The sequence below is a fragment of the Elephantulus edwardii genome, unplaced genomic scaffold (genome assembly GCF_000299155.1).
Source record: "Elephantulus edwardii isolate Elephantulus edwardi_28Jun2011 unplaced genomic scaffold, EleEdw1.0 scaffold00184, whole genome shotgun sequence".
In the NCBI taxonomy this organism is placed as follows: domain Eukaryota; kingdom Metazoa; phylum Chordata; class Mammalia; order Macroscelidea; family Macroscelididae; genus Elephantulus; species Elephantulus edwardii.
Window position 1 is genome coordinate 3,986,072 of NW_006399934.1, and position 13,612 is coordinate 3,999,683.

Genomic DNA, 13,612 nt, shown 5'->3' on the forward strand with positions numbered 1-13,612 from the left:
AGGGTGCATTTCCTCATAACATTTTGTGCCAATTATGTCTCAAGCATTGTAATAGCCTCTAGTGAAGTAAAAAAAGAAAATGTTTATAAAACTTGCACTGTCTGTGAGGGAGCTTGCAGGAAGAGATGGAGGAAATGACAGCACAGCAGTGTGGTGATGGGTTTTGACATGGGTGTTCTGGGATCAAAGGAGGGTCAAAACCCATATACAAGGTGGGAAAGGGGCAAAAGAAGGCTTTTCGATGAAGATGAATCTAGAGGATGAATAAGATGAATGAGGAAAAGCATCTTAGAGGTGAAAGAGGATTGACCCATGGGACACGGGGTCATCTCCATGGTCTTCAAGCAAACACAACTTTTTCTTTCCTCCTGGTGAAATCAATTGTGGTTGATGAAAATGGAGGGTCTTTGGAAGGAGGCATGACCATAAACCATAACCCAAGGACTCATGTGTACTTAATTTACTACCACCGCTGTGTACCTCAGTGTACTGTGGGTTTAAAGACATAAATAACTCAGTTGTGGGAGCAGACACAGCATATCCTTGTGCTGGGTTAAAGGATCCCAGGTAGGGGCTATTGTGTGCTATCGAGTCAGAACTGACTCTTGCTGACTCTAAAGCGAGATTTTCAGGGACTGTAAATCACACGAGAAGAGATTGTCTTTCTTTCTCCCATGGAGCAGCTGGTCAACTCCAACCTCCTGCCTTAGGATTGGCAGCACTAGGCCACCAGAACTCCCAGATGGGGCAGTTGGAAGAATTGGATGATCTGAGACTTTGTCCAAGGAGCCAAGACTACAGTGGAGCTGGGCAAAGAGAGACATCTAGGACCCTGACCTCACACCACATGTGAAAATTAACTTCAAATTGACCTGCAATTGCATAAAAAAGTGCCTTGTACTTTTTTGTTTGTTTGATTGTATTGGCTTTGGCTGGGTCTTTTAAAAATAACTATTGGTAAATGGGTATGAATGATGATCCCAGCCTTCTGGGAACCCCTGAACACCTACCTTAACCAAGATGTGCAGATGATTCTCAGATGTGCAAATTAAAAAACCCCTGAGTTAATATCTGTAAGTGTCATCATTACCATTGCCTTTGTCACCATAAGTCTTAAAATAATCATGATTTTTATGCCCTTTAGTTTAAACCCTTTACTTAACGGTAACTAGTTCCCCCATTTTCAATCTGACAAATTTGAAGATGGGTAAATTTTGGTTCTTTGCTGAGCCAGGGATTTTTAACCACTACCAAAGTGCTTAGTCACCATACTACATAGTTTTGTTTGTAAATTGGGTCACAAGTCAGTCTTGGTAAATATTTTAATGCTGGTCACACTCTTCATGAGTGACTTGCTGTTAGGTGCCATCAAGTCAAATATGACTTATAAGTGAGCATAAAGACAATAGATCTGAACCTTGTCCTATCCTGTGCCATCCTCATCATCTCTGATACACTTGTGCCCATTGCTGTAGTTGCTTTACCAATCAACATTTTTGAGGGGCCTCTCCTCTCTTGCTCACACTCACCTTTCTAAGAACGATATCCCTTTCTAATGAATAACATTTCCTAGCAACATGCCCAAAGTATGTGAGATGAAACTTTGCCACCCTTGTCTTCAAGAAGTACTCTGACCATACTTTTCCTAAGACACATCTATTTGTTCATTTGGCAGTCCATGGGATATTCAGTACTCTTCTCCAACACCATAACTCAAAGGCAAAAATTCTTCTTCTGTCATCCTTATTTATTTTCTAGCTCTCAAATGCAAAACAAGTGATTGAAAAGACCATAGCCTGAGTCAGGGGCACCTCCATCTTCAAATGACCTCATTAGTCCTCAGTACTTTCTCTATGAACATGGAGAAATTATGAAAGTTATACAAGTGTTCAGGTCTTTCGTTCATAGGATTCCTATGAGTCTTCTACGATTTGATGGCACTTATCATCAACAACAACAACAACTTTTGAGAGGTCCCCGAAAGTGGATTTATCCAATGAAATATGTCTCCTGATCTCCTGACTGTTGGCTGGTACCAAGGGTGTTGATTATGGGTCCAAGTAGGTGAAATAATTGACAGCTTCAATATTTTCTCCATCTATCATGTTCTTACTTATTGGTGCACTGATGAAGATGCAATCCATATTGAAGGCTGTAGTCTGATTTTCTGCAACAAGCATTTCAAGTTTTACTCCTCTGTCATTTGCATAATGCAGGTTGTTAATGAGTCTTCCTCAGGTTCTGATGCCACATTTCTCTTCAGAGTCCACTTTCTCAAATAATTTGCTCATTGTACAGATTGAATAGCTATGGAGAAAGGATACGATCTTGACACATACAAATCAGAAAAGCCCGATTTTAAACCATAGTGTTCCCTTGTTCTCTTTAGGCAACAACTTCTGGGGCTAGGTATAGGTTTCTTATGAGCATAATTAAGTGTTCTGGGATTCCCATTCTTCTCAATGTTAGCCATAGTGTTATGATCTATATGGTCAAATGCTTTTGCATAGTCAATAAAATACAAGTATACATTCTTCTGGTATTCTCTCCTTTTAGCTAGGATCCATCTAATATCAGCGATGATATTCCTGGTGCTACAGACTCTTCTAAACCCAGCTTGAACTTCTGACTATTCTCATCTTAATATACTGTTCTAGCTGTTTATGATATTTGTCAATATTTTGCTTGCAAATGATATTAATGATTTTTTTATAATGTCAACATTCTGTTGAATCACTTTTCTTAGAAATGGGAGTAAATATGGATCTCTTCCAGGCAGTGGGCCAAGCAGCTCTCCTCCAGATTTCCTGGCGAAGACTGGTGAGCATGAGTGATTTAGATTCAGAAAAACATTTTCTAATTTTTACACTGAGAAATAAAACCATGAAACTCTCAGGACCTGCTCTTCCTCTAGACTAATTCTCCTTGGAGTTTACTTGCTCCTAGAATGTAGAACCAGAGCAAAGGAAATGGATGGATCCTAAAACACAGTGACTGTGACCCTCCATACTGTGCATGCCCTGGAGTCAGGACTGCAGGTTTAATGGCTGGGACCCTGATTCTCCTAACTCCTGTTAACGATGCCAGAGGACATTGTGTATTTGCTCTAACATCTATAAGTATCATCGCCTTTCCCCCTCACACACACAGCTTATATTATAGCTTTTCCTTCTGTTACAAAGAACAGAGACCCACTCAAGTTTGTTCAAATAGTGGAAATATTTATTATAAGAACACACATGAAAAATGGGGAAATGGAGTTTTCCACCATTTAGCCAATGCCTCGAGGAACAAAGCTCTGAAAGTATTGATGGTTCAGTGGTGTTCTTGACTGGAATTCAATTCAAAACCAGTTTACATCATACAAAACCACCAATTATAATCTGTTGCTATAGTGCTGTACAAGTTTCATTGAAGCTTCCTGACCAAGATGTTCTAGTAAGAAAGACCTAGTAATCTATTTCCAAAAATCAGCCAATAAAAACCCTGTGTATCAAAGGTTCAAACTATGACCCATCAGTAGGCAGTATTTTATTCCGTTATGCATGAGGTCACCATGAACTGAGCACTAACTCATTGACAACTTATAACAATGTGGGAAGCTGGAGATAAGGGAGATGAGGTAGGTGGCATACAACTAGGCCACAGGGAAAAGCTGGAGATTCAGCAAATGCTAATAATAATAACAACATATATTTCTCACTTAGGCTGCTAGAGTGAAGTTCAGACACCCTTTGTTTCTGTTCTCACTGCCCACTAATGATAGATTAACTCACTGTAGAGCCATTTTGAATTTCCAAGAGAGAACCCCATGAGATATTTTTTGACAATCTACTGTTCAGCTTTAGGATACTCTAGGCCAGATGCTCATCCAGGCCTAGTCATCTGTGGTCACCTCAGAACAGGTCAGAGGACCTGGCAAGCACATGCAGAACTACCCTGCAGTAGAGAGACTTCATGAGTACTCCCTTCATTGGTAGCGTACTTGCGGACAAGTTCTCTGTGTGACATTAATCCTATCTAGGATGTGAGGATTACTGGTTTTCATCTCATCACTTCTAGGTAAATGTCTTCTTATTTTTTGTTGTTGTTATGTTCCATCAACTTGCCTGTGACTCATCGGGACCCTATGTATAATAGCTCTGAAGCCTTGCCTGTCCTGAGCCAGTCTCAGTCTCACTGACTCCGATACACCTTCCCTCATTGCCCTAGTTACTGTATCAATCTGTCTCATTCAGGTTCTTCCTCTCCTGCACTGCCCCTCCATCCTCCTAAGCATGATGACCTTCTCCAAGGATCAGCCCCTCCTGCCCAAAGTGTGTGAGACAGAGCTTCCAAATCTCCAGTACTACAGCTCAAAGGCATCAATTCGTCTATCATCCTTAGTCACTATCCAGGTCTCTGATGCACAACAAGTAATTGCAAAGACCATGGATTGGATTAGGTGCACCTTAGTCTCTAGATTGACATTGCTGCTTCTCAGTTTTCTAGAAAGGTCCCTGACAGCAGTCTTATTCTTCTTAAATTTGGAGTTATGTTTCTGTAAGTCCTGAAGCTTCTTGTTTGCTAACTGTAGCTTCTTATTCTGTACAGCTACACTCCTAGGCTATCTCCCACCTTAGTCCTCTGACACCCCACCCCTCCAGTCCATTCTGTGCAAGGGCAAAACTGTTTTTTTTGGCAAACACTACTTTTGTTCCTTTACTCCCTACTTAAAAACTTGATAGCTCTCCATGTCCTGGAGTCACCCATATAATCTCCTCCTTAGTTTCCAGTGTTTCCCATTCCTGAACATTCCAGACTAACTAGATCAGTCTCCTCATACTTCCACCAACATGCTGTGGCTTATTCCCACCTCTGTGCTCTCATCTGTGTAGCTACTCTGACCTGGAATGCTCTCCACTTTGTCTCTCACCTGTCAAATCCATCTCATCCTCCCCTACAAAGTTTCTCCTGACTTTCCCAGGTTCACACGGGTTTCTCTTCTGAATTCACACAGCGTCTGGCATCTATGCTACTTCATTCAACCCACTCACACTCTTGTTATTCCTTCTGTTTGTCCTGTTTGAGTAGCAGGGTTATAAGCTCCTGCTTTAGGAAGTGGAATAAGATGATGGAATTAATGTTTAAATGTGCACTCTGCAGAGCCTCTGCAGCAGTCACCTAATACATAAAGAAAATGTAATTGTTCCAACACTAGGTCACAGGTGCCCTGGTATGTCCACTTGCTGTACAGAGATAACTCGTGGTTGCTGTGAGGCTGCACACTGTGACACTGATGAGTCAAATCTGAGAATGGTTATCCATGGTGGAGAGTGTTTGGTAAAGCTCCCCAGTTAAAACAAGCTTGGAAGCAGGAGTGGCATCCACTTCCATAATAGCTTGCCTCCGGAAACCCTATGAACCTGGAGAGAGGACGAAAGTTATACAGGAGGTGTCCAGGACTTTCGTTCACAGGATTGCTATGAGTTGCCTGCGACTCAATGACACTTAACAACAACAACAAAAACAACAGGTCACAGGTGAACTCTGGTGGCCTAGTGGCAAGATGCTGCACTGCAATCCTGAACACACACGGTTTATAGTTCGAGGTCACCAGCTAATCCACAGGAGAAAGATGGGCAGTCTCCTCCTGTGCAAATAACTGCCTTTGAAAACTCGCCAGCAGGTCAGCTATGAGTTGGCTCCAGCTCTATTGTACCAAACAACAACAAGAAGTCACAGGTACCATTATCCCCATTTTAAAGAGGGAAGACTGAGAGGTTCAGAAAGTATAAATTGCCCATGGCTACGGAAGTGTTGGATGTTAGAATTTAAAATTAATCCCTGTGTTTTTAGTCTATCACTGAATATATTAGTTAATTTGGCTACACACTGATGGCCTATAATCCTCAACAATGAGGCTGGAGAGAGGCCCTTAAACATTTTATTCATTCATACATCATTTTATTCCATTTTATTGGTACTGTACTAGACACTGGAGCCACAAATATAAGGTACATTCCCTGCTCACCCAAATAAATATGACATCTTTATAAATAATTTACATTTAATTATATTAGCTATTCATTCCTGTGCAAAATTACCACAAAATTAACAGCTTAAAGCAACACAGTTTGGTTTTGTGGGTTTTTTTTAAAAAAAAAAAAAATCACATGTTTTATGGGTCAGAAGTCTGAGCATGTCTTAACTGAGTCTTGTCCTTAGCATCTCACAAGGCGACAAAGAAAGAGCTGCCTGGTTTGGGCTCTTATCTGGAGATTCAAGTAGGAAATAATTCACTTCCAGGATCACTCAGGCTGTTGACAAAATCCATTTCCTGTGGCTGCAAGACGGGGCTGCAGCTTCTTGTTGACTTGAGGCTGCTAGAACCCACAGAGGCTGCCCACAGGTCCTTGAAACATGGCCAGTTACTTCATTAAACCAGCAGAGAGAGAGCTTCTAGAGTAAGCTTTCTAGCAACATAGAGTCAGTAAATATAACACAATCAGAGTAGCTAATCACATCATCTTTGTCATAACTTAATCATGGAAGTGCCACCCTGTGATTTTTGTGATGTTCTAAATGATGTCCTGGATAACACAGATGATTAAGTGCAGGAAGTTGGTTGGTTAGATCCACCCATGGGTGCCTCAGAAGACAAGCCTCATGATTGCTCCCAGAAAGTCACAGCCTGGCAAATCCGGGGAGTAAAGTGCAAAATGGAGTTGGCGTGATTCTGAATCGACTGCAACTAACAGCATTGGTTAGAAGCAAATCCTGTTCACATTCAAGGGGATGGGCTATTTAAGAGCTTGAATCCCAGGAAGTGAGGATCATGGGGACCACCCTAGAGCCAGCTGAGCCTAACAGACAACAATTCCTTGAGAAGGAATATTTCTCTCAACATGTGGCCTTACTACTGATGAGCTCCTGTCATCCCGTTGTGAGACTGAAAAAAGGCACCACTGTCAGTTTACAGACCACAGTCTCTTGAATGTCCCTAGAGATCAAGGGTCCTGACCTCTGCAGAGGGATCATTAGCATGAGTCTGGTTGAGGAAGGAGGCTGTAGCTATCGCCTAAGTTTCACAGGGTCAAGAGTCAGGTCATGGCTGTGGGCAGCAGGGAAGACGGACATGCTCATGAGATGGTAGGCCTGAAGAAGCACCAAGTAGACCTAACAGGGGCCAGGGGCTTGGGTAGGGAGGAAGAAGGAAAGAGGAGATGGAGATGAATCAGAGATGAGGTACCCCAGGGGTGAGCATGTCAGAGGTGCCGAAGGTGACTGAAGAGGTGATCCACTGGCTCTTTCCCCCAACTCATGATAAAGGCCACAAGTTTCTGAAACACTCCTAAAAACAAAGAGATCACTCAGTATATGATCAGTATATGGCCACAGTCTTTTCAGTTACTTGCTGTGCATCTTGAAAGCTGGACAATGAATAAGGATGACAAAAGATTTGATGCCTTTGAACTGTAGTGTTAAAGTACTATATCCCATGGATGGCCAAAACAGATACACCTTTGTTAGGTGCAGCCAGAGTGCTCCTTGGAGGCAAAGATGATGAAGCTTCGTTTCACATACTTTGGGCATGTTGCTAGGAGAGGCTATTCCTTGGAGAGGGACTTCATGCTTGGAAATGTGGAGGGCTGGTGAAAGAAAGGAGGAGCCTCAACCAAGTGGATTGCCATAGTGACTACAGCAATGGGCTCCAGTGTGTCAGAGATTGTGAGGATGACACAGGATAGGACAGGGTTCAGATCTGTTGTTCATAGAGTGGCTGTGAGTCACACTCGACTTGATGGCACCTAACAACAGTATATGTGGTTGCATTTTATGCTGGCCATACAACATGGAAATATAAAAGCTGGCTGAGCACTGAATTTCTAGACCTTATTATATCTAAATATGGCTTTGAATAGGTTTATGTATTATGGGGAGGAAAGAAGAGACTGCTCATACCTGTCCAGTAAGGTTCGGGCGTCCTAGAAGAGAGAGGGAGAGAGAGATAGAAACTAACAATCACAACTGGTTGTCGTGCTCCTGTCACCTGTGGACAACCTCCCCAGCCTACTCTTGGAGGTTGCTTTGGAAGTCATCTTGAGAACTAGGGGGAGGGGAAGTATCATTTCTCCTGTGCACTCTGCTCTTCTGGAGCAACATTATGGCACCTCGGACAAACCACTGTCAGCATAGAGAGAAGCTCCTCCCTCAAACACCTCCCGGAGGAGTCTGCAGGACCTCCTATTCTGAGAACCCCCGCCCTTGGAAAGCACCTCAGGGCTTGCACCTTTAGCTTGTTGGCCTCTAGTTGCTTGGCCATCCTGTTCAGATCAGTGACCAGGCTGTTGAGCTGGATTATTTCCCTCAAAAGGTCCGAGATTCTGGCCTTCACTGCTTGCGCGTCCTCCAGCAGGTCCAGCTGCTGCTGAGGGAGGGAGGGTGTTCAGCTGCCCCCTGGCTTGGTGCCTGCTCGCCAGCTCAGCCTCCAGCCTGCGATTCCCGCAGCCTACCCCAAACTAAAGACTCTAAGGTCAGTGTCAGACAGCCCTTCCTGGCCCTTCCCAGCCTCTAAATACTCCAAATGGGAATGCCGGTTCCTCAGTCCTTTTCCACTCATGGGCTGGCCTCTGTATGTCATGGTTATGGCAGAGGTAAAGGTGTTTCTCATACATTTAGAGACACTTCTCTTTCCCCCTTCCATGCTCCCCCCCCCTTACACTCTTGTATACACCCACTCACAGATGCATGGTGAAGGGAAACACACGCACACATACACACCCTACTTAACTGTATACTCTCACTGCCACCCTTAGGCCTCTTTGGCCAAAGGGTGAGGAGAGAGTCCACACAACGAGCAAGAAGAGAAAGGTATACTGTTGGAGATGGAAGATAGAGATTCACAGTTTGTGAAGTAATATTTAATAGAGGAGACATATGTCCCCCCATGAACCAGGCAGAGAAGGACTGGTTTTCATTTAAGTCACATGAAGTTCAAAGAGCTTACCTTCCCCACTCAGTTATCTGGCTGGCAGTTCCCAAGGCCATATGCAGCAGGTCTTCAGCCTGCAAGACTTTTTCCTACCACATCAGGCTGTTCCCTACAGAAGAAAAGAGCCCCCGAGGGTACCCCAAGGGTGTCCTCCCCAGGAATCTGAGGAACCCACCTGCAGTTTCTTTTCCTCCTTTGCTTTGCGTCGCCGACGTTTCCTGATGTCCTTTCTGAGCTTCCTGCTCCGGCGGTTGAGTCGTTCCTAAAGAGACAGATCTGCTTGTTGGACTAGGGGTGGCGAGTGCTGCTCACTGGAAAGAACTTGATGGAGCATACTAGAGTCATGATTCCAGGCTAAGGTGAAAGCCCAGTTCTTCCTAAAAACAGACAGCCTTTGCATCTTGCTTGAGGTAAAGAACATGAGAATTTATTAAATGGATGATGATGCAAGGAAAGCAATGACACTTTTCTTCAGAGGCACAAGATAATATACAAGAAATCATGTACAAGATTGTAACAGAAGCACTTCTATTTTACTTCAGAATGCTTGTCTCCAAGTATTTAAAAGTTGTATACTGATCTTCTTGGAAATTCTTTTTACTTCCCATTAGCAAATAAAGCCAGGCTGGTCCACTCTACTGGGGTCCTGGTGGGCATGGGCAAGAGCCTTCTAGTAAATAAAAATCCGTATCTTAATCTATGTCTGGATAAACTACTGTTTCCCTGAAGCTGAGGATATAATGAACTTTTTAAAAAATAAACTATGAGGTTAGTTTCCTAAGGAAGATTGTCAGGAGGGGGGCCAGGCCATTTAAAAAGACATCAGGTCAGTGAGAGAGGGAGACCTTTAATGAGATGGGCTGGCACAGTGGCGGCAGCAGTGGGCTTGGGCATGGCAGGGACGGTGAGGATGGGGAAGAGAGGGCAAGGTTCTCATCTATTGTTTGTAGGGTTGCCGTGAGTTGTAGTCAGCTAACAGCAACAAAACCGAACAACTAATGCCACTTAACAATAACATGAGGGAAGCAGGGATACACAAAACTGGGAGTGAAATCAGCTTAGGTCATTAATGAATCAACGTGGAAGAAAGGGGAGGGGAGGTCAACAAAAGCCTCTGGACACATTTTTCTTGAAATTGCAAAAGTCATAAAATGTATCAAGTAAAAGCATACAAAGTCACAGTAGCAAAAACTGCAGTGGTGCAAGAACAAATACAAAAGGTGTTTCTACAACTCAAAAAGGTCCCCCTTTCTGCTATTGAACTGACTCAGAGGCCACCCTCATTGTTTATCTTAGATTCCTAATTGCATGGAAGGAATTATCCATCTTTCTCCCTTGGAGCTGCTGGTGGATTTAAACCAACAGAGAAGCTTAGCCTTTGGGTTAGCGATGCACCCTCTATGGTCTAGGCTACCAGAGCTCCCTATTGTTTATGAAGGAATTTAAAAAGAAACTATATAAACCAGTGGAGAAGGGGCAGAATCTGTCTAAAATGGTGTGAAGATAACTTAGAGAAAAAGAAAACTATCTAGAAAAATATATGAAAGCAGAACAAGTGGTTAAAAACCTAGGAATGAAAGGTAAATGGATAGAGTTAAAGGAAAATAATGTTGAAAGGCCAACTTTATGACTGGGAGTAGGGTAATGTGCCTTTCTCATAATCGGTGTTGATTTTGAACCCACTGTTGCAGGGATTGTGTCTGTTTCCTTGAGGGTCTTCTCCTTCACCGCTCTCTACCAAATGTGATGTCCTTCGACAGGGGCTGGCTAATCCTTTGATGATTCAAGGAGTGGAAATGAACACAACAATGAAATATTGACACTTCTCTCAGATGGATACAATTATAGGGTTGGATAATGTCCAGAGTGGATGAGGGGTGTGGGAGTGTGAGGTGGAGAATACCAGAATCCTAACACATGCTGTTGGTAGGTCTAGAATACTTTAGTGTCCTTCCTTTTATGACCTAGTGGCCAATTTGCCAGAGTAATTTCTGACTAATGGCAGCTCCACCTGTGTCAGAGTGAAAATGCTTTCACAGGGTTTGCAATGGCTGAGTTTTTGAGAAATAGATCAGCAGATCTCTCTTCCAACTTTCTCTAAGTGTAATTGAACCTTCTACTGGGTCCAGCCAAGCTTGTTAACTTTGCACCAACCAGGAGGATCCCTTACCTAGGTCTTAGGAAGACGTGCACACTACAATATTGATTCCCCAATATTAAGAGGCAAATGGATAAGTCAAATATGCTGGTCTCCCACTCTGGAGTACTTACTGGGCAGTTGTCAGAGTATCTCATAGAATGCTGACTCTATGACATATATGAATTGATCTTAAAACATGGTGCAAGGTGGAAAATCAGGGAAATGTAAAATCACTTTATAAAAATATACAAACATACAGTATAGCAATATGAGTTTTACCAAAATGTCTGCATGGGGGAAAAAGAAAACAGAAATGTAAGAATGATGGCATGTAAGTGGAGGAAGTTAGAAAATGGAGTGTGTGATGGTGATAAAATGAAACAAAACAAAGAGATTGATGTGCTGTGTATAAGGATGATGCTCTGGTGGTGTCATCTGTAGGGAGTGTGCTACTAACCCAAAGGCTCTTCATTTCTGACGGTTTGGATCTCCTGGCAGCTGGCAAAAGATGGGCAATCTCCTCCCATTGCCCATTACAGCTTCAGAAACCCAATAGTACCCAATGAGTTGGAACTGACTCAACGGCAGTAAGTTTGAGTTTGATTAGCTGCAGAGTGTGGGCTCCATTAATGGAATCTTTCTCATTTGATATAAAAACCCCCACCCAGGTGAACCAGTACAAAATAAAATGAAACTAAATTAAAAAACAAAAAAAAAACCCCAGGTGTTGTGAGGTAAGTTTGTTGGTGGTGGTTGTTTAGGAAAGTGCTTTTGATTTCTGTGATTAGCCTCATTCTCTCTTTTAAACTCTTAACAAAGTACTGCCGTGGGAAGAGAAGACTCCTGCACTATGGCAGACGTGTGGGTAAACTAAGATTGGAGAAAGTGATTTTGAAAATCATCTTTCTCACCTTGAGATTCTTCTGTTGATGAAATCTAGGTGGAGGAAACTGAATGAAAGTCACCAAAGGTATTCAAGCAAACAAAAATTAAAGCAAGCAGAGACAATGATGTCACTAGGAAGTTATTAAAATTTTGTCTCTGCTCACTGGGTGTTACCTGCAGACATGTGCAAGCAAAGAAGGAATAAAAAGCTCACAAAAGGGTGCACTGCCATAATGTCTATGGTAGCAGAAAATGCTAAACCACTTAAAAGTTTATCAACAGTGAAATAATAACAAAGGCATTTGATTTTGTGGATCACAACAAACTGTGGCTAACTCTGAGAAGAAAGTGAATCCCAGAACACTTTATTGTGCTTATGCAAACTTATACTTGGACCAGAACAGAGCAAGGAAACACTGCATGGTTTAAAATAGAGAAAGGTGTATGCCAGGGATGCATCCTGTCTCCACACTTTTCAATCTATATGTGGAACAGATCATCCGAGAGACTGGGCTCTGTGAGGAGGAGTATGGCATCAGGATTGGGAGAAGACCTGATAAACAACCTGCATTATGCAGATGACACAACCTTGCTTGCCAGAACTGAGGAGGACCTGAGGCATTTGCTGCAGAAGGTCGAGGACTGCAGACTTAAATATGGTTTGAAGCTCAACATCAAGAAAACAAAGAGTTTCACCGCTGGGCCAATTGGCAGCATCATAATAGATGGTGAAGAGATTGAGATTTTTTTTTCAGCTTTCCTGGCTCCACAATCAACACTCTTGGTACCAGCAGCCAGGAAATCAAAAGATGAATTGCATTGGGAAAATATGCTGTCAGAGACTTCCAGAGTACTGAAGAACAATGATGTTAGTCTAGAAACTAAGGTGCACCTGGTCTTTGCAATTACTTGCTATACATAAGAGAGCTGGACAATGACTACAGATGATAGAAGAAGAATTGATGCCTTTGAGCTGTGGTGCTGGAAAAGGTACTGAATATACCATGGACTTCTAGGAGAATGAACAGGTTCATCCTGGAGAGGGTAAAAATAGGCTGCTCCTTGGAGGCAAAGATTTTGAAGCTTTGTCTGACATACTTTGGGCATGTTGCAAGGAGGGACCAGTCTTGGAGAGAGACATCATGTTTGGAAGGGTGGAGGGACAGCTCAAGAGAAGACAACCCTGGATGAGATTGATTGGCTCAGTGACTTGAGTACTAAGGGTAGATATGTCAGAAACAAAGAAATTGGCTTAAGGTAGAGCAGGGTTCAGAGCTGTTGTGCATAGGGTCGCTATGAGTCACAAGTGACTTGATGACACATAACAAAACAACAACATAGTTAACTACCCTGTTAAAAGTAATAAAGCACATGTAGTTCAAAGAAGTTCAAGATGTTAATTACCAAAAACTTGGACATGGTTATGTGAGGAAAAAATTGCAATATGTATATTTTTTAAAAAAAACTTAAAAGAACAGTGGCACCATATAGCATTTGTCCTTTTGTGACTGAGATACCCCACTCAGCATAATGTCCTCCAGGGTCACCCATTTTGAATAATATTGCATGAGTTCCTTGTTTTTCAATGCAGCATAGTATTCCATTGTGCGAAT

General features: G+C 42.6%; 1 protein-coding gene across 1 annotated transcript in view; it reads right to left on the minus strand.

The window, feature by feature from the left end:
• Positions 1 to 7,053: 7,053 nt before the first annotated feature.
• Positions 7,054 to 13,612, minus strand: part of TRIM40 (tripartite motif containing 40) — a 20,049-nt gene continuing 13,490 nt past the window's right edge. The window contains 4 exon segments of the mRNA XM_006903705.1: positions 7,054 to 7,158; positions 8,273 to 8,422; positions 8,424 to 8,510; positions 9,150 to 9,236. Coding sequence (XP_006903767.1) covers positions 7,054 to 7,158; positions 8,273 to 8,422; positions 8,424 to 8,510; positions 9,150 to 9,236 — 429 coding nt within the window.